This window comes from Colletotrichum aenigma (assembly GCF_013390185.1).
Source record: "Colletotrichum aenigma strain Cg56 chromosome Unknown KSG_Cg56_contig06, whole genome shotgun sequence".
Lineage (NCBI taxonomy): Eukaryota > Fungi > Ascomycota > Sordariomycetes > Glomerellales > Glomerellaceae > Colletotrichum > Colletotrichum aenigma.
In genome coordinates, this window is record NW_023500912.1 from 1353771 (window position 1) to 1377269 (window position 23499).

Genomic DNA, 23499 nt, shown 5'->3' on the forward strand with positions numbered 1-23499 from the left:
AAAAACCGAGAACTATGCCTGGACATGCTCCTAGAAAGTTACTATCCCGGTTGATTAGGCTCTATCTCTATCTCAACCTCGCAGGCACGCTCACGGAACGCGGTGTCGAAGAAGGCTTTGGCCCCTGAGGTGCGGGGACCCCTATGAAATTTGTCACTTTGACAAAAGGTATTGATTTTCAAGCAAAGGTCTTGCTCGTCATCACTCTTGGTGTCGTCCTACGGGGGTTAAAGAGGAATTCCTTACGGTAGGCATGGCCCGTCAGTGATAATGTGGATAGCTTTATGACTTGAAGATTACATTTACATTCACAGCTGCCGGTTAGTTGCGCTGGCAAGTAGGGAGTATAATTTGTTCTTCCAATGTTCTTATCTCCTACCAGTTACTACGCGATGATGATATAAAGTCTCAAAGCGTATTTTACTGCTGTTGCGCAGGCACAGGGGTGTCAAGCAATTAGCTGTGCGAATCTTCCAGACTATCGCTGTGGTCCTGAAGTCATATAAGCTCGACTCGCGAACTGGAGTTTCTTAGTGACATAGAACTCATCTCTTACACCCAGATATCTCAAATTGCCCTGACAGATGCGTGTGTTCAGCTTGAGATTCAAGCTGCTTTTCACGATTCGATCAACGGTGGGAGGCCATGACAAAAGGTGCCAATCCCTGTTGTCTCACCTCTGACTTCCGGAAACAAAGAGTGATGTGCCGGTCTAGACTCCGACGCCAGAATTGAGTTCTTAGTAAGCTTACTGCCAAGTGAAGTGGACACAGACCAGCGTTTCCCGCCAAACCGCCGACTGAAAATGACTCAATCCCTGGCCACGAATTCTATCTCGTTGGACGCGACCATCGAGGAAGATTCCGTGGGGGATGCGCCGTCTTGACAACCTTCCAAGACCCCTCAGTTGCCCAAAGAGGATTCGGCATGCCCCTGATTCGGGAGATAACCGTTGGTAGGTGTCTTCTCGGCAACTAACTCGTCTCGACACATGCTCCCGACGTCGTCTGAGATCCGAGGTATGATGAGATTCCACACCCACTCGGAAGTTTTGGCGATCATTTTGCCTCTTCCCCTCATCTCGACAGAGATAAATCGCCTGATATTCTGCCATTTTCCGTCGACTACATCCTCGTCCTCCCACCACCGGATGCTCTCTCTCAATCCCGCGCAGACGGGGAAGAATCCGCGGGAGTACACAAATGACTGTCAAATTATAAAGTTCATCCACCGAAGTTCTGGTGAAGTCATTATTTCGATTAAAGAATCAAGCCTTTCCGCCATAGATCTAGCTTCTGGGGAAGCTAGGGTATCGGTTCCTGGCTTGGCCCGTTCGGGAAAATGGCTTACCGACCCTCCCTCGGAGAAGCGAAGGATGGCCTTGAATGTGAACTTTTGCAAGGCTATCCTGTTTGATAGCTCCGTCAAGTGCGCTTTGAGAAACGTCCGAACTATCAAAGACACCCTTGAATCCGAAGTTTTGGTACCATCTGAGACGAAGTATGTGACAGGCCCACTCCGTGCACTAGGACCTGTGTTGTTTCCTAGGCAGGGAATCGCTTTCGCAATGTTGTTGCCCCCTCTGACGGTTGCGCCAAGCCGTCAATCTTAGTGGTCATGATAAGAGATCGCCAGGTTGTTGATCATCAGGATCTGCCATACCCTCGGAAAGATTCTAGACCACATGCGACTCCGGATTCCTTGAGCGAGTCGGAACACTGCTGGAGAATGAGGACAGAATCTGATAATGTTGCATGTGCAGAAGCAGCGCAGGAAGAATGGTCGGACGACTTAATCATATGAGCTAATTGTCGTATTCGGCGCCGCGAGCGGACGAACCGGGCAGGGCCAAGCATTTCCTATTCGGGTCCTGTGTTGAGTCGAAATGTGTCGGAAGGGGCATCCGTGGATGGAAAGGGGCTCATCATCTCATCTTTCGAACACATTCACAGTAGCGTCATCGCGCAGCTAAGAGTCTGTTTGTAATACTGAGTAGGACGGCGCGGGGTATACAGTCGGCAACGGAGATGGACACCAACACCGCACAGCCAATCCCAGCTGGCGCTACGGATGCTGTTGTATTGCATGCCCGGTTTGCCGGTTTAAACAACCTGCAGGCAGTGGTCTTGAATCTTCGGATCAAGCTTTTGCGACGTCCGCGACTTGGCCAATGGCCTATGTCGCCATCGCTGACTGCCAGTCAAGTGTCACTTTGAGCTTGGGAAGAATGAGCGCAGTATGGTAACGAGAAGTATTTCCTAGAAGTGAAGGCTAGTCTATGCTGTTGAGAACGCCAAAAACTCCCAAGCTTGGGATATCTTCCAAATCTTCTACACATCGCTTTCCCATATTATGCCTTGAATAAAAAGAAAACACAGAAACTCTCCGCAATCTTTCATTTGTTGACCTGGATCAAACCTGGACCCGCAAGCGTAGCCTTTGCAATATCATCCGCATTCTTGAAGTTACCCTCAAATGTCAGCGCCGCGATGGTCAATCCCCACATGCTGTTCTTTTCGAAGGGAAAGTCGGCTTGGAACTCGATGCTGGAACCGGTCCATTGTCCGTTCTTCACAGGAACACTGAGAGGGACGTTCTGTCCATTGAGGTAGGTGACGAAGAGACCACCGGGGTCCTTGCCAAGGAAGCGTCCGGCAGTGACAACCTCTCGCAAGTCGACCTTCATGGAAAGCATCTGGTCCTTCGCCTCAATCTCGCCTCCATTCGCCATCTGCATTACGTTCAGGGGCGCAAAGGTTGGGATTTCGATCGAGGACATCTTGAACGGGCAAGAGTCCTTGACGACAAAAGACTGAAGAGCGGAGAAGGCGAACGGGGCGATTGAAGTCGTAAGGAAAGGTTGCGACGAGGGCGCACGGGCTAGGATGCTGCGATAGAACCCGTTCTGTTCGCCTTCCTGGCCGATGACGGATGTCACGGCACGGACTGGGCCCGAGTCGCCATTCTTTGCGAGAAGCTGCGTCGCATCTTGGAGGGTACCCAGCACCACCGAGGTAAACGTCTCAGCCAAAGCGACGGCTTCCTTGAGGCTGTTGGTAGGGAATTGATACTGGCAAGGTGCCGGCGAGAACGCTTTGAAATGGTCCAACACACCCTTGGCGTCAAGTGCATGGAGCTTCTCTTGCTGTCGAATGGGTTAGTAAACTTGCAAAAAGTCAACAAAAAGCGGCGAACATACGGCAACAACAACTTTCAGCGCATCCATAAGCTTGTCTTTCTCTGTTGTTTCCCAGCCAGGTCCTCCCTGAGTGACATTCTCCAGCATAGACGAGAAAAAGGCGACCTCGAACTGCTCGTTGAACTGAATGAGTTGGAAAGCTGTCAAACTGCTTGGCTCCAACTTCGGTGGCGGCGCAGAGTTGGGTAGAGACCCGCGAGCTTCTTGTTCGACAACGCGAATCTGTTCGGGGCTGGTCGGGAGCTCGGCACTGAAGGCCCGGCGTTCGAGTGGGGCCGCTGCCGAGAAGCCGGCAAGCAGCATCGCGGCGGTCGCGACGGACGATCCCAGATGCATTGCGTGTTGCTATAGTCCTCCAAGATTTGTGGTGAGAAAGGGCGATCTGCCAAATCAAAGCCTACGAAAGGCTGGGAAGAAAGGGGTTATTAACAATGTAGAACGAAACGGGTCAGCAAGGCATAATTCCGAGGGGGTATATGATGTCCTGGCGTGCGTCCGGGACGAACTATTATACTCTCGAGGAGTTTGTTTCGATACATAATCTTGAAACCTGTTTCTGGCTTGGCGCACGTGGACTGCAACCAACATGCATCGGCGTAGCACACCATCTTTTCTCTCCCACTTACACATCCATTCACACCAAAAGAGGGGCCGCACACACGCACATCGATCACAATGAGGTGCCTCAGTCGGGTTTGTGCACCCAAGCGGTACGGAACGATGCTTAGCCGACAGAACCGGACTACCTGGTAGGGCTGTTTTCGGGAGGAAGTTGCGCCGCCTCGCTCAAAACTGACATGTTACAGGCGAGCGGAATGACGTCCCTGGAATGACTCTTGTGTTTTCTCTCCCACGGCGGCGGTTCTTCTGCCCCTATTGTCTCCAATTCCGCTGTCCCCAGTCATTTAGAGTAACCGATGGACAGGGACAAGCCTCCGGAGACCCAACGGGGTTCTGGACCGGCGTCAACTGCCTTGTCAGGTTGTCTTCCCCGGGGAAAAAGAACATCTTCTGGTCAAAGCAAGTATGTCATGTCTTCGGCCTGATTGAATGAACCTGACACGTGCCGGACTGGGCGCTGCTCATCCTGACCACTCGCCCTCGGAAAAGACTCCATACGTCAGAACAGCCCGTCTCCGACTTGTTTCTCTCGCGGGAGCCCTATTGAGGAATTAAGTCGCAATTGTCGAACACTCCGTAAATCCTGCTCAAACGCGAGAACGTGTCTACTTCAGATCCAGGTCGTTGTCTTCTGAAGCTTGGGTCGTGCCTTGAACTAAAGCTGGAGCCAGCGCCGGCCTTTGCCCTTTTCTTCCTAGTGGGAGCAATGGCGCGCTCTATCGGCTTCTCCCCACGTGCGCCCGATCTGTCCATCGATGTAAGCGTCAGCATCTGCACCGGCAGCGTTTTTACCTGCACCTGCAGCCGCAGCACTCTCATCAGGAACAGGAAGAGGATCGACAGGAGACAACCTGGTATCAAGGGATCTCGTAGCAGCTCCCAGATGCAACTCCAACGGCCTCAGGACGCCCGCAGGCTGCCCCAGTATGCCAGAACTGCCAAACTGCCTCAAAGAAGCTCACGTTCCTGCAGCAGGAGAAGGTCTTTGCGTTGCCGCTTTGGTGATTCTCCACAAATGCGCGACGCCCGTTCGCGAGCGCCTCACCCTTGCGCTGCCGAACTCCGCCAAGCCGCCCTCCCCGTCCACGACACCATCATCACGATGCTCGTGCGCGAACCTCAGAGGTTCGTGTAAATGACACAGTGAGGAAGGGGTTTAATGACTTGCAGTCACTTTTCAGATAGCCGAGCTGTGTATGGCGTATGATCATGTCCTCTCTTTTCCCATATCACTGACTGAAAATAGATCGCGTCCTCTAAGAGCTTAGGTCTGATTACACTAATCTCAATAAGAGAAGTTTCTCCGCAGATTTTGCAACGAGTTCCATTCGAAATGGCTGCATCATGTCCCAAGCTGAATAGTGTTGCGCCCGGGACGAACCCAACCCGGCAACTTGTTTCTGTCCAACGGGACGCTAGCATCGAAAAGGTCTGCGAGTCTAAATCGGCAGAATATCTGCTACACCCATCGAGCGTGGTGCCCGTTGTCGATGGCGGAAGAGCTTAACAGCATCCTGATCCGAATTCTGAGTTCCCACGAGTTCAGGAGAGCCTCATGGTTTCGGGGGCTTGTTTTCCGGAGGCCGGGGCCAAGTTGCGGTGGTTCCACGGAGTTGACGCTGGAAGTGCCTAGGTCTCTTCGCGCTCCGTTCCCGGGTCCGGGTCAGCGAGTAGTCGGACTGGTTCCTCTTCGGGGTGAACCTTCGTGCCACCGGACTCAACAAGTTGGACGAACTTTGCATTTTTCCATCTCGCATCCGTCTCGCATGCCCATCTGCTTCCAGTCGCTTCAACCCCACGGCCAATTTGCGAAATGCGCATTTTTTGGGTGGACGGTTCACCAATGTAATATCCCCCACAATGCAATATCTTGCAGGAGTTCATATGTCATAGAGGCTGGAGGTACAAGTCTGCACGGCTATTGAAGTTTGAAAAGTCTTGTCATTGTTTCTGCAGACTTGGCAGAAGTGCAAGTGTTTCATTCAATCCCGACAGCAACTCAATTACCACAAGCTGATGACTCGAAACCTGCAGGTTGAATCGCATTCTTGAGTAAACGTGTTCATCTTGAGACAGAAATGTTGCGCCAAGCTGTCTGCTCTTGCAAGACACGAACTCATGACTGGGTCGGCACACATCCTACAAACCACACGAGAAACGAGCAATCGAGCATGCCAAGTCGCGAGTGCAGCGCGTCCTCCGTAGCTACCTAGATTCGGAACTTGTCGCGATGAACGTGCTTTCTAGCGTCGAGTTAAAATCGAGAGTTTGCGACGTGTGCATCGTCCGCGCGCAGCCCGGCCTGGTTGCACAAGCAGACTCACGTCAGCACTCAGCCTCTTTTATGAAGACGGGATTGTTCATTGCCATGTCTGTTCGCACACATATATCACATATCCGTGTGTTTGTCACCAAACAAAAAGAGAGGTCGTCTGAATTGAGTTGAAAACAGAAGAAGTCATGTAATCACTGCATGAAATTTGTCGACGGGGGGTCAAATTTTGTGATGTGGACGCATCTCCAACTATGGTCTTGGCATCTGAACTCCTTGGGACGATCTGGAGGTCAATGAGCTTCATGCAAACTGCAATCTGCAGCCTGCGAAACTGGCAAACAGGTTTGAAAACCGCAGAGGAAAAAAACTTGCAAGTGCCTGAACCTGGTTCATTTCCACATTGTAGCATCCGCTGGAGGTCTTGTCACTGCCAACTCTGAAAGATGTCGCTCGCGAACACCCGGTCTAGACCTTGAGTGGACCATGTTTCCCCCTCTATCCCCGTCCGTTTCGCGTGTCAACTTCAGTGCGGGGTGCAGGCTTCTCGAACGATTCCCTCGGTATGTTCAGCACTTTCTAGTCATATCCGAAATATGTTTCTTCCTGTCGTGATGTCGAGGCGGCTTCGAAACGACGCTATCTCTACTTCAGCTCGGTAACTGGGCCCAGCCGAAAGGCAAAAGCAGTTCCGCTAGCTCAGTATTCTCAAGGACACAAGATGGTCCGACTTTATGGTTTCCGGCATCCGCGGATGCTACAAGAAGCCGCCGACGGAGTCTCGCACGGGAACGTAGGTGGTCAAGTCAACCACACCCGTTCCGGAGCTTGCCCATTGATCATGCCACACCAACGACGATGGCATGAATAGGGCACTTCACCTAGAGATATTGCCGCGTAGACCGCGATGCGACCGAGGCAGGCGAACAGCGGTGAGCAACGTCCACTTCGAATAGTTCATCTAGTTGAACTTGACTTAAAGTGTTATGCTATTCGAGCGGCAGCAAATGCGATGACCTGGCCCGGGTACACGTATATGTTGTAATTAGTTAGCACGTGGCATAAAACCATTCACAAGCAATGTCGCGGGGAGACCTGTCGACAAGTAGCTCATAGCGTGTTTGTCACGCATATCGTAAACGCGGAAGGTGTCGTTGGGCACATAAACACTGTCGATACTCCCTGAAACCTCCCGAAGAATGTATCTCAGGCAGCTTACCCGACATCCGTCTGTCGGTACTGACGAAAACGTTCATGCAGTGAACTTGTTGGATGTGGTTTCCTCACTTGTCGCAACTGAAGGTTATCGGGGGCCGTTTGTAGATCGAAAGGAAGTCGGCGACTTCCGGTGAAATTGACGGAAGGGTCTCCGTGTGTTGCTTCGGACCTGTCCCGCTCTACACGGAAGCCCCGCGCAGCCGGCAGCACATGGGTCAGCTGATTTCTTTCTGCCGAGAATGAACACCTCCAATAGCTCAAAATTGTCTCAAAGGTAAGAACGTGTTTGAGTCTGAACGCCTGTTACTGATATTAGCGAGCAGAATATTACTTCTGATGGCTTACATGGTTAGGTGTAACAGAGCAGAGATATGGAAGACGAAATGAATTAGATCATCTCCAGAATCAATTACAGACTGCTCGCGAGACTTGTGTCATTATGTCAACTAATGATGCGATCGGCAAGTCTGGCATCACTCATCCCATTTTCAATCACCTGGTTTGGCACGCTACCATATCGGGGTGCCAAAAAGGTACGTTGATGATGGCCGGTTTCGAAGACCGAACTTCGGCAAGGAAGTCCATGACGCTCACGGCAAGCGATCCGAATATGGTGGAGGCGGAGACCGGGTGAAGCCGAATGTACCGAAATTACTGGGCTCGTCCCTTATTCAAGACCCTCGCGAAGCTACCTATGAAGCGTCATACTGATCATTTTCGACTCTCTAAATATGAGAATGATACCTGAAACTTTCGCAACTTGCCTAAAGATGCAGAAAAGGGGCCTCAGACGGATAAAAGTTGTAAACCTACAAGTATATCACGCGCTCGTCGTTGGATAATCTGTTGTCCATCGCTTAAACTGATATGTGTGGGCTTTCCTCTAATCTCCAGCTCTTCATCAGACCCGATAATCCACGGCGACGGTGTGGAACCATATCCACAATAACCCCCAATCACCCAAGCACAATAGCTCAGGGGTAGAGCGCTGGGCTCATAACCCAGAGGTCCCTGGATCGAAACCAGGTTGTGCTATGCCCAATCACTTTTGGATCGTGACCCTTTTGATCCGGACGGTTATCGTCACGGAAATGTTAGAGGCCGTCGTTTTCGCGAAGCCGGAAATAAGAAAAGTTCCGTCTGTAGACTGCTGACAGCTAGGCTCTAATCGTTGCTGCTTGTTATCACCTTCGAGCACAATTGGCCATGATCGGCCCTCACACCATCCCCCACACCTCTGCTTAATTCTACAACCTCCTGCCTCATCGGCGATGGCGCCCCTCGTGAAGCTGTTTAAGCATATCAACACGACCGGGATATAGACGATTTGGTGCTTTCACACTGCGCATGACGTGCCCCAAGCTCGTACCGGCCCACCCCTGATCTTCGAATACGACCGCGGCCCCACGACCTTAACTTCGGCTCTCGACCGACGCGGGCGCCAAAACGCGCCTTTCAAGGCAAAGCTAAGGGCCAGCACTTTCAATCATGTCAACTCTGGACGGCTGCAGGAACGATGAGGCGTGGCTCCGGAATATCTCGGCCGATTTAACAAACAGGAACGACAGGACCGAAAGCGAAGCGGCTTGCCGCCTTGGCGATGGTCAAGAACAGCAGAGTCGCAGCAGCCAAGCCGAAGATCGCCTGTCGCCCCTAGCACCGGTAATTTCGGGTACCAAACGGGAAGGTCCCAATTTCTCGTGTTCAACTCATGCCAGAAATCTCATCACTGCATTTGCTGTGTGCGCGATTGACGCTGAGAATGAGTCGATTTATATATATCCGCTCAAAATGCTTTCGATCAATCATGTCTGGTGTTTGGTCACCGCCGGTCGCTCGCTTGAAATCCAGCGTCAAACACCGCCATGAGGTTCTCCTCTAATGTCGCCTCCCTGGCACTCGGCCTGTTGGCCTCTACGGCATGCGTCGCAGCAGCTGACGCCCAACCCGCGGCTCCTCAGATCGACGAGGATGCCTTCGTTAAAGGCGCGTATATCGTCGAATTCGACGGCGAGACCGACTCCGCGGGACTCTTGGATGAGCTCCGATCCGATGGCCTCTCTGTTGTGCCCCGCCTGGACCTGAAGTACCGCCTCTTCAACGGCGCGTCTATCCGCGTTGAGGATGACGAAGAGCCCCACGTCACGGCCGGCAAGATCGCCGGCAAGCTCAGCGTCAAGGGCGTCTGGCCGGTGCGCAAGATTCAGATGCCGAAGCCGAACCCGAGCTCCGTCGGCCGCAACGGCACTGCGACCGGCGAGGCGCTCCTCCGCTCCATCAAAACCCGCCGTGAGGAGGCTGCCAAGGACACCTACAGCACCCATGTCATGACCCAGGTCGACAAGCTGCGCGAGGCTGGTTTTACCGGCAAGGGAATCAAGATCGGCATTGTCGACACCGGTGTAGACTACAGACACCCGGCCCTTGGAGGTGGCTTTGGCGAGGGTTTCCCTGTGGGATATGGGTGGGATTTGACGGGCGACGACTATGTCGAGAGCTCTGACGCGCCTCAGCCGGATGCTGACCCCCTCGATACCTGCCAGGGTCACGGAACCCACGTTGCCGGCATCATCATTGCTCAGGAGAACGAGCTCGGCTTCACCGGTGCTGCCCCAGATGTTACCCTCGGCGCCTACAAAGTCAGCGGTTGCGCCGGCTATACCACCAGTGAGATCCTGGTTTCCGCATTCTACAAGGCTTACGAGGACGGCAGCGACGTTATCTCCTGCTCTGCTGGCGATGACTCTGGATGGTCCATTGACGCTGCTGCTGTTGCTGTCTCCCGCATCGCCGAGGCTGGTGTTCCCGTCGTTGTTGCAGCCGGCAACTCTGGCAACTTGGGTGTCTGGGCTGTGGCTTCCCCTGCCTCTGGCCAGGCTGTTGCCGGTATTGGCTCCGTTGACAACACTGTTCTGCCTAACTTGATGACTCGCGGCACTTTCAAGAACGAGACTGGCGAGTATGCTTTCGGTTGGTCTGCCGGCGCACCTGCAGTCACTGCCAACGTCACTCTGAGAGTCTGGGCTGGTGCTGTCAACAACTCCGCGTGCGAGCCTCTTGCCGAAGACATCGATTTGACCGATGCCATTCCAATCCTCAACATGGACGCTTGCGCTTCGGATATCCAGGGTCAAAATGTCCTTGACAGAGGAGCCAAGTACATCTTCTTCTATCCCTCAAGCGAATCGTACGTCAATCTAGTACCCCATTCCTTTTTCAAGGGCTAACGCGAGGTCAGCAGAATTTACCCCCCATATGTTTACACCGAAGGAATTCTAGGCGCTGGATTGATTATGCACAGACAAGCCAGGGAATGGATCAACAACTCTGAGAACATCACCGTCACTTTTGGCCCTCCTAGCAGCTCCGGTCTATTTGCTGAGCCGATCAGCAACGGTGTCACCGCCGGATACACCAGCCCGTTCTCTAGCTACGGCCCAACCTGGGATCTTGAGCTCAAGCCTCAGTTCACTGCACCGGGAGGCGGAATTCTTTCTACGTGGATTTGGGATCAATCGCAATACATGGTTAACCCGGGCACAAGCATGAGTACCCCGTTCGTTGCGGCCGTGTATGCTCTTGTTGGTCAAGTTCGTGGCACCCTGGACCAGGAGACACTTCGCAGCGTCATTTCCGCCACTGCCGAGCCCAGGGCCTGGAACGACGGGACTACCGTCCACGACGAGGTTTTGGCTCCTGTGGCTCAGCAAGGCGCTGGACTTGTGCAAGCTTGGGACGCTGCTCATGCGACAACGATTCTTGGGTCAACAGGCATCTCCTTCAACGACACCGATCACTTCGTTGGAGAACACACTTTCAGCGTCAAGAACACTGCTTCTGAGGCAATTACTTACAAGCTTGGTCATGCAAAGTCTGCGACTGTCTATACTTTCACCCCCGGTGAGGCTCAGCTGGTCGTTGCCAGAGCCCCTCCTCCGACAGCCGACGCATGGGCCGACATCAAGTTCGCCGCCGACACTCTCACAGTTCCCGCAGGAGGTAGCGCCGACGTTTCTTTCACAGCTGTCCCTCCCTCTGGACTGAACGCCACTCTTCTGCCTGTGTACAGCGGCTACATCACTCTCGAAGGCAGCAATGGGGAGACCCTCTCTGTGCCTTACCTCGGCGTTGGCGGTAGCATGCACGATACCCCCGTCCTGGTTCCTGGACTTGGACTCAACGGTGTCTACCTGTCCTCAACCGACAACCACTTCCTCATCCCCGTCGTTGCCAACCGTACCTTCACTATCCCTCGCCCCGGATCTACTGGCAGCGCCATTTACCCCAAGATGGTTGTCACCCCTACTGTCGGCACCACGCAGCTGCACGTTGAGCTTGTTGCTGTTGGAGTCACCAACTCCACCCTTAAGGTGACCGATCACCAGGGATACCCGACTCTGGGCCCCGTCCCCAACTCGCCTGTCGAATATGCTCACCGCTTTGGATACACCTGGAACTTTGGAGGTTTCTTGGCCGACCGGACTATTATCCCTGAGGGCACTTACAAGTTCATCGCCCGCGGATTGAAGATCTTCGGTGATGAGACGAAGGATGAGGACTGGGACGTTGTTGAGACTGTCCCCTTCGTCTTGAAATATCTCGCCTAAAGGCCGTCGCGGATAGTCGTCGGCATTTTGTCCACTACTATCGTCCTTATCGAAGTATTTAGCATACTGCGATTGAAGTTGTAGAGAACACTGCCTGCCTAGCAAAAACTCTAGAAGTAATGTTGAGTCTTTATTACTGATGACTCTTCCAAAAATTGTTTCCAGAAGATGAGAGTGACGTCTGATGGAGGGCGATTTAAATTGAGCGTCTTTCGGGTCGTCTGCATAATCAGGCATATCCACCCTCGCAGGCGACAAACACAGTGCACAGGAGAAAAACAATACAGCTTCTGCTAGCAAGAATAACGCAATACTACACTAATAACAGGCAGATAATGTGCAATTAATTCGGTTTGCCACGTTACTCCTCGATGTGATCCTGGATAAATCCGGCGTAGTCAAAGATGGCTCTCTTGTAGAACCGTTCTTGAGTAGTAGCGTTAAATTCCTGGACGCCGTACTTGTCATTGTACTGGCCCCATTCCCAGTTGTCGAGGAATGACCACCCGTATAGCCCCTTTACGTGAACACCATCAAGGTTGATGGCCTTCAAAACCTCCGCAAGAATTGGTATATAGAAGTTAGACTGAGCGAGATCGTTCTGGATATGCTCTATTGACATGTCAGCCGCCTTGTATGCAGGCAGACCGAACTCAGCAATGGTGATTCCCCCCTCGGTGGGATACGTTGCCTGCCAGAAACCGAGCATGGCGCGAACATGCTCGGCGGGCACCTGCGTTTCTTCTTGTCAGCACAAGATTCATCCTTTCTCCAAGCGGCGCGACTCACGGCAATGCGATCGGGGTTTCCTTGGAAGTTCGCCTCCCATAGCCCCCTGGTTCTGGATGGGACTGTGCACTGCGGATACAGGGCATGTTCTGAATCTGCAGCACACGCGGCGAAGCCTCCCTCTGGCTCAGAATGATACGTCGCGGTGTAAATGTCAAAGGCGAAGAAGTCGGCAGTTCCATTGAAGAACTCAAGCTCTTCGTCCGTATACGTCGGAACCTTGTCGCCGACAGTCTCTATCATCGACTGCGGTGGATTCTCGCCCAAGAACAGGGGGCGGGCGAAGTACCCGACTGTGAACTCGTTGCGCCGAACAGCAGCAGCCACATCCGAAGTATTCGATGGATCCAATGGAAGTGCGAAGCCGGTGTCGGTGAGATCGAACTTCATGCTCCAGAGTGCATCGCCTTTGACGACATCTCGGTACCAACGGACGACTTTGGCATGTGCTTCCAGGACGTACCGGCTGGTGGCCCAAGAGCCGGATATGCTGGGTTCGATGGTTGGTTCATTGAAGGTGTACCACGTACCGACACGGTCAGAATAGTGGACCAAAACAGTCTGAGCGTAGTAGACGAAGCTGTCGATGAAGTCCGGGTGATCATACGAAAAGAATGAGGTGTTCGACTGCAACGTCGCGGGGGAGTCGAAGTGGTACAATGTTACCACTGGTTTCAACCCGTAGCTGATCACTGTATCGATTAGGTCGTTGTAATGATCGATGGCCTCTTTGTTGATCGGCGACCCGGCTTTGCCGAAAGGGACGATACGGGACCATGAGATGCTGAAGCTGTATGATTGCACACCGACGGCTGCGAGACGAGCGATGTCCTGCTTGTAGAGGTAGTAGTTCATCGTTGCGATGTCCGGTGGTCCTGAATTTTCTCCAGAGGAGGAGAAGTTGCCTCGCAAACGATTCTCCCATGCACTGGGTCCACGGCCTTCGTTCTTGGTTGCTCCTTCAATTTGAAGAGCAGCACCAGCGAATCCCCATTGGAAATCACTTGGAAACTTGAAGCTGCCATTTGAAGACAATGTAGGTGCGATGGGTAAAGGCGGCGGCTTGATTAGCTCACTGCGTGGAATCGGCGTTGGCAAAACTGTGGTTGTGAACGGGGGTGATGAGACGGGGATAGGAGCCCATAAAGATGAGAGAGCTGCGTTCCCGTACTCGATACCGTGATTCATCGGCGTTGAGTCAGGAGAATCCCAAGTTGTTGTTGAGCGTGGTTCTAACAGGCTCGAAAGCTGGGAATAAAGCAGCGCGAAGGTCGAAGTTGTTGTGGGTTTTGGTACAGGGGTGGCGTACTCCAAAGGTCGATATGCTGGCCATCGGTAGTCGCTTTGCGCAGTGATCAAGGAAAGATTCACTCTTGGGGGTTATTAGTATCATCCCATGAGCTAATTTTATGTATTACTTACAAAAGGACCATAACGACCCCTGGAGTGGGATTCATCGTTGGCATCATGTCTCTGAGCGGCCGCCGCGGATGATTGCAATCAGGCTCAGAACCTCCTTGCTCAAAGAAGCATACAACTGGAAGAATGTTGGATGTGCGCGTACATTTATACACGTAATTATACGGGAGCAAACTTTCTTATTGCCGCCTGTATCTCTCGGGGAATCAACAGCCGATACTATGTATTATCCGCACCGCTTGCACGAAGTAGGACGTATTGATGGTTACCAACAGCCGAGATTTTCCTGGTCAATTCCAGACTCAACTGAGCAATCCAAAGCCTTTGTGCGGCGGTACATCGGCTTTTACTCGTCCTGATTTCTGCCTCACCTCATCGGTAATGATCCCACTTCGATGGTAAGAGCCGAGGTTACTGGCCACTGTAGTGTTTTTCGCGGAAATACCCCGGTAGATCGACAACTAGCGTTGCAAGATTGATGCATACCCCGCGTTGTTGTCCCCGTGGGGAATCTGGTAGTATCACAAGAAGTTGCGAATGGCAGGGCCGCCATACCTCTTGTATGGGGTTAGACTCCATCGATGGGATAACAAAACTGTTCAAATATGCTGATATTCGGCCCGATTAAAGGCACTATGCATGGTATGTGATGAACATTCGGTAACTGAGAGTGAATGAAGAAGATTGGTCCGGTTGAAGATTATTGAATGACGGCGTGGAGCAACGAGGGGTCATACGAGGGTCCTTTAGGATACGCGTATAATCTTTCGGTGGCTCCCAATCTTGTCTCTTCGCAGTCTCCTTCTTGGTGAACCCCACCATGAATACTCTTGGTCAAGAGGATGAGGAAAACATCGCCTGCTGCACGCTAGTCGGCTCTACTTCGTTCGCCTTTGCTAGCCTCTGGCTGTCTGTTATGATGTTAGGATCGACGTGGGCCGCCGTCGCCATCACACTGTGTTCAAGATCTGCGCTTTCGTTCCCTGTGATCCCAAATGGCATGCCAGGATTTGGGTCATCTGTGATTGGCAAACACTACATGTTCCAATCGTCGATGTCCCCTGGAGTGAGAGGGCCTGTGGTGTGATCTTAGCCATTACGATGAGTAGGTAGTCGATGATGACAAAGACGGCACCAGGAACTAGGGAGCACCCGCTATATTAGTAGCCTTGTTGTTTGGAGGTCAAGGACGAGTATGAGCCCAACGAAGCATAGGGAATGTTGTCGGTAACGCAATTAGAATAGCCATTCTAGGCGGTTTCCAAAGGTCAAACGATGTTCCCAATTCAGACTGGTGCGGAGCACCGCCAGCATTGGCTTTAATTTGTACGAGGGGCCTGGGTCCCATAGCTGGTGTAGAAGAAGAGCCTGGCATACAAAGACATGCCGTGTCTTAAAGCAGACAACTCGGCGACGATAGGATCATGAGACAGATCGAGACAAGAAGATGCCACTCACAGCGCGGTAAAGGAAACAAGACGTGAAAATTGGCTCCCAATGCTCCACACCATAGTGTAAGTCATATTTTACAGACTGAATGGCCTAGCTTATGGCTTGAAGAGCTGATGCATCTACTCCGCCTTGGCCGTGCATGTTGCTGAAGACTCTCAGATCAACTTAAGTGGCGCGTCAATCGGGGTCCGTAATTCGGATAGAGAAGAATCCAAGTGCTGACCCGTCGACCCCCTGTTCTTTCTCGCCAAATTGCCGTTCTGGATGACGATGACATGACGGTTGAAAGTTGCGCGAAATTCTGCATCGATAATGCGCAATTCGCTTGCGAATGCTTCTGCGATGCCCAGAGGGCTGTAGGATCCGTAGCCACTACGAAGGGAGACTGCGAGATGACCGTCTAAGCTGGTGTACCTTGGCTTTCCGAAGGCGTCCCAATAGGGAAGGTGGGACATAAACGGATCGTGGATAAAATCACCCTTGTTCAAGTCCGTACTTCTTTCCAACCTAAACATCACCTCACCCCCAACACCAGACGAAAACCACGATGGCTGAGCTGCCACGCCAGGCAGCAGAGCAGGCGGATTCAGGCGATCTCGAGAAGCGCCTGCAGTCTCGCAGATACACCCACGCGGATGCTGTGGCAGCATTCAAGGGCAAACTACTCCCACACGATCTCGGCCGAGAGCTCACGCGCCTCTGAGTCGTCCACGGCATTAGGTTCCATGCGGGGTTTTGCTTCGGCCCAGCCGCCGTCCTCCGTGGATCGCTACCACTCTTTACTCGTGCTCTGAACGCCAGAGCCATCATGAGCAATCGAGTCCCAGACATAGATCCCGACCAACCCGAGGATATGCCCTACTGCATCTGGTTTCCTGACCTTCCCTCGGAAGACACCATCAGAGAGCTCGTCCAGTGTTTTCCCGCCATGACCTACCAGGCCGCGCGCACATGTGCTGTCGCCGGACACACAGAGCCTTACAAGGAGCTTGCCGTTCGGATCCTGCCCGAGGTTTCTATCGCCGAGGAAGCCCGCGAGAACGGCAACCATGCCATCTTCAATATGATCATGGAGGCGCCCTGTCAGTACAAAGTCTTTGATGATTACAACCGTACCATTAACACCACAGCACCGAAGCCCCCTCTTTTGAACGGCGATACCGCCATCCGACCGTACATGCTGGAGACCCGGGCGTTTGGACCTCCAGTTGGTCGCATGGATGACGAAGAAGGGGATTCCGAGTCTGAAGACGAGGAGTTGGATCCTTGGGGCCTGAGCCCTCCACTCGGCTCCATACAGACTCGCTTCAACATCACCGAGGATATGAACATCGATCTCGACGGTAATGGTGGTATTCCGGGTTCAGTTACCCCAGTGGTCCCGAATTCTGATGAAGAGGCACTGAGAATTCTCTGCCAGCCACTGCCAGTCGATCTGCCCACCTGCCATAAAGACTTGCTCATTCTCATGGCAGCATGCAACGGCGACATCGAAAGGTACCATCGACTGCGCCGACCACGACTCCTTGACCAAGAGATCGGGTGTATTGTCCGTGGAATATTTATGGCCAATCCTTCCAAGAGGAGGCCTTTCGAAGCTTCTGACATCTTCTGCAGATCATAATACGCTTTTTGCGCAATGGTGGAAAAGTCAGCCACTACCTGAGGGTGACGAATCGGCCATCCGCAAGGCCATATCGGCGCGAGGAATCATGAACAACGACTTATCTTACATCCTGTCTCCTAAAGGAGCCTGCCCTCGACTGATCTGGTATCCTGCCGTCGCTGCTTCCTCGACGTACGAGGCTCTCGCACGCCTCGTCCCCCCAATGCGGCCCAATGTCGCTCGTGCCGCCATCTTCTCGAACAACGAGACGCTATTCGATAGCCTTATTGCTGGGAACGACGGTGGCGAGCCCGTTGATCCGAGTTTCAGTCTGCTGAATGAGGCCAGGCGAAGCCATAATGTACATTATCGTGAAGCTCTAGGGCGTAAAGCGGGGGAACTGGGGGTTGATATGACTCGAGGCGTGCCACGGCTCGACCCTTTGGTGCAAGAGTTACCACAACACATACACTCTTTTGACACGGAGCTGCCCTCGTCGCCCCCTGGGATTGGAACGAACAAAGGCGAGCCAGATTCTGTTTACAATGGCATGTCTTGCAACGCAAGCTATGTTGAGACGTACGTCTCTATCCCCGATGAGTGGAAGAGGGCGCCGGAGGGTTACCAGCCAAAAGACGGAATCACGCTTATGGACCTGGACTACGAGCGGTGGCCTCCGGGATTCTCGAAAAGACGTTCATGGATTCAGAGGTAAGTCGGTAATTAGAGATCTCTAGCAGATTTGCTAATTCACTTATTTGCTTATTTAACTTGTTATTACTAAGCCTGCTCATCCCGCTCGCCCCGATCGCGCGACCTTACGGCGGCGGGTGATCCGGCCGCATCTGAACGACAGAGCGGCGAGCAATATGACTCTTGAAAAAGACGGGAAGAAATATTCCAGACTTGTCAAAATGAAAGTCTTCTTCTTCTATGTGTGCGTGCGTGTTTAAGTTGTGTGTTTTCGACTTGTCAAAACTTGCTTTTTGTGCCCCTCTCCATCGTCAAAATCCAATTGATCAAGAATCGCAACTTTGCAGAAATGAAAACAACGCATGAAATTGTACACCGTGCTTGGTAGCCATGAGATTGTGATACGAAATCACATACCCATGGTGAACAATTGTGGCCGGATAACTCTCGCTCAGATCTTCTCTTGGTTCCTGATGCCATGGTCATTTGAGACAACCACCATTGGCGGACGGCCTGCTTCAGTATCTTCCTCCTGCTTCCTTCTCAATGCTCCCATCGAGGAAGAAATCCCCATGCTCAACCACGAGTAACAGGTTAGGAATGGCCTGCCAACAGGTTCTGCAATGGCAGCGAACCAAGCATCGGGGAACAAACGAACGAGAATGGCCCAAGGTAGGCAGAGCGCCGAAACGACAATTGAGATAGCCCATTGTGTACCGTCAAGACCGCCGGGGGGGTTCTGGAACGCTCGGGACCCGATGAAAATGATTGCCAGTTGCTGCCCAACCATAATGCAGTTGATCACAATAAAAAACAAGTTTCGGTGAACGCCTTCGAAGATGTTAAGCTTATTGTCAAGTCGCCAATTGTTGAATTCGTTAAAGATTTGCATCCATACGAAGGTATTGAAGACGATTGTCTCCAACTCGAGTTTCTTATCGGGGTCGTTCAGGTCGTAGTTGAGAATGGCGCCTCCACCAAAGCAGAGAACAAATGTCACAATCAATTGGTAGATACCTAGTAGACTGTCCAATGATCATCTTCCACATCTGTGAACAGTGTTTGTCAGCGATGTGAAAAGGGTTGTTATCAACCTTGAAATCACCCTCAGTCCCAGGATCAGGCTTGAGAGCCTCCTCCTCGGAGTCCTCGTGAGACGAGGAAGCACAGCTGGTCACTGTTGGCGTCAAGAATGGGTTGGAAGTTGTCGAGATCATTGTGTCCGTCTTGCTTGCAGACCGCGACCTCGACGGACCATGAGGGGCAGGAGGAGCAAGCATGTTGCTGGTCATTGTGGGCAAGGCGGCCGACGGTTCAGAGATGGTATGCGGATTGATAAAGTCTAAAAGAGATATAGGTTGAAGACGATGCTTTTATGAGTCAAGAGTTCGGCTGTGCATGTGAGGAGGAACTTGACATATTATGGCCTTAACTCGAAGAGTAATATACTGTATTACTGAGGCGGGGCATATTGATCAAAAAGAGACAGTATGGCATTTGTTTCCATTGTCTTCAAAATCGAGATTCTCAAGAAGTGTGGCAGTGCTCGAGCCTCGACTGAACGTGATATCAAGATTTCGGAGGCAAGTTTGGGAATCACTCTGCCTCATGCGGTCTGCCTTACCTCCCATTCCGTTCCGACAGCAAGCAACTTCCGGCTTGGCGAGAGCTAACAGACGGAAAAGAAGCAACTTGCAGAAGTTGGATGGCACGTTTGATATTAACTACTGTGATTTTTCCGAGCACCGGTACATGGTCGTACACTTTGAATGGATCGCTCAAGGCTAGCTTGGAAGCCAATGAATGGAGGATCGTATGTGTCTCGATTAGCTTTCTAATATGACAGTCTCACTTTGGAATTCATCCTGGCAATGAAAGCGGCGGTTGAGCTACCATGAGTCCAGGAATTTACAGCAATTGCATGGGTATGAGAAATACAAGAATACAGCTCAAGGCAAACTGTGCAGTAGACTCACCAGATTCCGAAGATATAGTGGACAAACAGAAAAGTCCAGGATTTACGTCAAAGCATGATCCAAACCACAAAGATCAACATCATACCTACAGCGTGGCTATGCTCTGCCGCTCTATGATAATCTTACGATTATCGACTTCGCCTCGGGTGAACTTGGAATTTGCTGAGGTTGTGATCACATATTGTTGACTGTGTACAATATCGAGTTCAAGAGGACATGCTTATCGCTGTGTCCACAAATGGTAGTCTTGTGGATTCTCCACACTCGGTATATTGCAGGATGAGGAAGGCTGTCCCACCGAATAAGCATGCGGGGTGAGACTTCAGTCAAACAACGCAAGCCGTTGCCCTCGTGGGCAATCAAACGGATAGCTCCGACAAAGGCGCATCCTGCGCTGCCAGAAGCACGATATCTACACACGGATTTACGTCTCAGTAATAGATCCCTGGCGGTCTGCAGATACCCATCATCGGAAGGCTCCGTTGTGAAGCATACCTTCACAACAAAGCTCTTACTTCCCCGCATCTGCAGCTCTGAAGGAACTGGTCTTGGCGTTGGTCGTTCTTGGCGCATGGCAGAAATGATCATGAGATAGACTGAAATTCTCGCCAAGAGCTTGCTGGTTCCTCACGGGTGATGTGATAGACCGGGCATGAGCCGGTCAGTATTCCTCCGTGGCGATGTTCTACGGTTCATGGACATTGTTCGGCGTGAGTCCGCGCAGAATCAGAGTTGAATCATCGTCCGTCGTTCATCAAGAGTTCATCCAAACAGTTGGGTGTTCTCCGCACGTTGCACAACCTCTGCAAGCTGCATGTGGTGCAGCATTACCCCTGTCTAGATGTAGACTGGTATTGGCTCAGGAATTTTGTGGACGTTTCTTTCGGCAGATTTCACAGCAAACTGACAAACGTGATGTGAAAGCCAGCACGATGAGAACGATAAGACTTGCGATTCAGGACCACAGAGACTTTCACTTGATCACCTTGAGGATTACCACGGCTGAGCCTGTGCTGGATTGACTTTTTAACCCCGTTAAGATTTTCATCTGTTAAGCCACTTTCGCACACCCACAACACTTTTCGCAATGATGGAGAAGACTGGAACCACGGAAACGTTCATCAGCGATATCAATGACACTGATGGGTCAGAGACTTTGACTGTGCCGAAGGAAGTGTCCAACTGGAAGATTTACCTCTACTGTATGGGCGTTTGCCTCGGAGCCGTGGCTCTAGGTTAGTATTTTGACCAAAACGATTCATCTTGATATCTTAAATTTCACTGACAACTTCAATTGGGCTACGATGTTTCCGTTATGGGAGGCACATTGATTCTCCCCTCGTTCGAGCGTGACTTCGGTCTCATTGGCAAAACTCAACGTCAGCTGGACGACCTGACATCCAACATTGTTTCTTGTTTTCAGGGTGGGTTTCTTGGTGCGCTGGCTTCGTACCCCATATCAGACCGTTGGGGTCGCAAATGGTGCATCACTATTGCCACGATTATATTTCTTGCCGGCGCTTCAGTTCAGACAGGCTCTCGCGGCATTGTAGCCCTCGTCATGGCCGGAAGATGTATCGCGGGTCTAGGTGTAGGGGCTTCGGCTCCGGTCATCCCAGTGTAAGTCTTGCTTGACCCAAGCGCACCGAAACAGGACACTTGATTCATTGACGTCCTTGACAGATACATCGCCGAAGTTGCGCCCCCAACCATCCGTGGAAAACTCGTAGGTTTCTATGAGATTGGGTCCCAGGGCGCGCAAATGCTCGGGTTCTGGGTCAATTATGCCGTCAATAAGACTATCAGTCCCAACAGTGAGTCTTTGTCTCCTGACTACAAAGCTGAAGCGACTGACGAGACATTTGCAGCAAGCACCCAGTGGATGGTTCCTCTTGGACTCCAAATATTGCCCGGTGCAATCCTTCTGGTGGTCCTTCCTTTCTGTCCCGAGTCGCCTCGTTGGCTTTGCGGAAAAGATATGTGGGACCAAGCTGAGCGAATTCTTGCTGACATACGGCAACTCCCGATTGACCATCCGTATGTGGCTCATGAAATGCGTGAAATTCGACTTGCAGTCGAATTCGAAGCACATCTAGCTGCAAAGCACCCTGGACTCAAGGGAAAGCTCAAGGACCTCACAAAGAAGGGAATTCGCAACCGCCTAGCCATTGGCCTTTGCTTGATGATGTAGGTTCTGCAGGGTCATCTATCAAGTTATCTTGCTAAAATACGTTTCCAGGTGTCAGAACATGACAGGAGTCAACATCATCACGTATGGAACATCTCTCTTCTCAGGGAATCAAGCCCTGTAGCTAACCATTGGCATTATAGTTACTATTCGCCTCGCATTTTCCAAACTCTTGGAATGCAATCAACGGATCTGAAGCTCTTCGCCACTGGATTCTATGGCGTTGCAAAAACGCTTGGAATGGTAATCTTCTCATTCTGGGTTGCCGATCACTTTGGCCGACGTAAGGTGCTTATCTGGGGTGCCTTTGTGGGTGCGGTGCCTATGGTGAGAAACATCCATCATATCTTGAGTGAGGTCCACTGTCTAATCCTTAAATAGCTATACCTGGGAGGTTATGCCATGAAGAACGACCCTGAAGCAGCCGTAGCAGCAGGTAGAACGACCATGTCTGGATGGGTTTATCTAGCAATGGTTTGCGTCTACCTTTATGGTGTAATCTGCTGTGCATCTTGGCAGGTGAGTACGTTATAGCACCTCTTGACACTTCCACTAATGCATCTCAGGGGATCACATGGCTTTATGCATCAGAGATCTATCCTCTTTATCTCCGGTCCCTATGCATGGCCCTCACTATCGCCGATGAGAGACTTTGGTCTTATGTTGTGTCTCGCTCGACACCGTACATTATCTCTGATATCGGTTACGGGAGTAAGTGGGATTTTCAGCGGTTGGAGTGATGTCTAACGTTCGACAGCATACTTCTTTTTTGGGGCCCTAATGGTGTGCATGGGTTTTTGGGCTTGGTGGTGTATCCGCGAGACTAAGGGGGTGCCTATTGAAGAGATGGACGCCCTGTTCGGTGCCCCTCATGCGAACATGGAAGGTGCAGACCCTAAGTCCGCCTGATACTCGTACACGACCACTTCATGTCTTGGCGGTATGCATGCTATCGGTTGGTGGTCTGTGGACCTGCAACGATATACCGACTTTGGGGACGTGTTTCCCACTGCCTGGTTGGCCGGTCCTTTCCCTCTTTCTACGGATTTTATTTCTCGTTCTGTCAAAACCTTCATGTTGTAGTACAGTCACTCATTAACTCTTCCAATCATAGTCAAGCTAGGCTTTGATCCCTAAGTATCTACATGATGATTTAGTTCTCCAGCGATCATTTATCGCATACTCTCATCAAACGTAAAAGGACCAGTAATCAAGGTTATTCCAAATACTCACACTGGATCGTCAAATGCTTCCACAAATAAGAACCACAGAGAGGCTTTGGAGACAGGATTACAGTTCTAATTACATCTAGCGTCGTTCATATAGGCATAGTACGCAGAATTCATGTGCATGTCATAATTCTCTTGACCTCTCTCACCACAGCATCAGTCAAGGAATCAGTCGTTCCCGAACCTCCCAAATCAGGAGTCAGGTCTTTCTGCCCCTCAACCACAACGCG

At 51.6% G+C, this 23499-nt stretch overlaps 5 protein-coding genes across 5 annotated transcripts; 3 read left to right on the top strand and 2 right to left on the bottom strand.

Annotated features, from left to right (window-relative positions):
- Nucleotides 1-2395: 2395 nt before the first annotated feature.
- CGCA056_v009415 (uncharacterized protein) lies at nt 2396-3535 on the bottom strand (the record flags this gene model as incomplete). Its single annotated transcript, XM_037324662.1, has 2 exons — nt 2396-3145; nt 3200-3535. The coding sequence occupies 2 exons, from the start codon at nt 3533-3535 to the stop codon at nt 2396-2398; spliced, it is 1086 nt and encodes a 361-aa protein (XP_037176268.1).
- Nucleotides 3536-9175: 5640 nt separating this feature from the next.
- Nucleotides 9176-11917, top strand: vpr-17 (Minor extracellular protease vpr; the record flags this gene model as incomplete). The annotated part of the gene is made up of 2 exons (XM_037324663.1): nt 9176-10497; nt 10549-11917. 2 exons carry the CDS (start codon nt 9176-9178, stop codon nt 11915-11917), a joined length of 2691 nt encoding a protein of 896 aa, XP_037176951.1.
- A 361-nt stretch (nt 11918-12278) lies between these two features.
- On the bottom strand, nt 12279-14163 carry BGL1A-1 (Beta-glucosidase 1A; the record flags this gene model as incomplete). Its single annotated transcript, XM_037324664.1, has 3 exons — nt 12279-12650; nt 12707-14078; nt 14129-14163. The coding sequence occupies 3 exons, from the start codon at nt 14161-14163 to the stop codon at nt 12279-12281; spliced, it is 1779 nt and encodes a 592-aa protein (XP_037176948.1).
- Nucleotides 14164-16385: 2222 nt separating this feature from the next.
- CGCA056_v009418 (uncharacterized protein) lies at nt 16386-18017 on the top strand (the record flags this gene model as incomplete). Its single annotated transcript, XM_037324665.1, has 3 exons — nt 16386-17121; nt 17195-17894; nt 17969-18017. The coding sequence occupies 3 exons, from the start codon at nt 16386-16388 to the stop codon at nt 18015-18017; spliced, it is 1485 nt and encodes a 494-aa protein (XP_037176943.1).
- Nucleotides 18018-20939: 2922 nt separating this feature from the next.
- Nucleotides 20940-22949, top strand: qutD-22 (putative quinate permease; the record flags this gene model as incomplete). Its single annotated transcript, XM_037324666.1, has 9 exons — nt 20940-21087; nt 21175-21472; nt 21536-21666; nt 21721-22039; nt 22092-22124; nt 22184-22367; nt 22422-22559; nt 22607-22751; nt 22798-22949. 9 exons carry the CDS (start codon nt 20940-20942, stop codon nt 22947-22949), a joined length of 1548 nt encoding a protein of 515 aa, XP_037176942.1.
- Nucleotides 22950-23499: the final 550 nt, after the last annotated feature.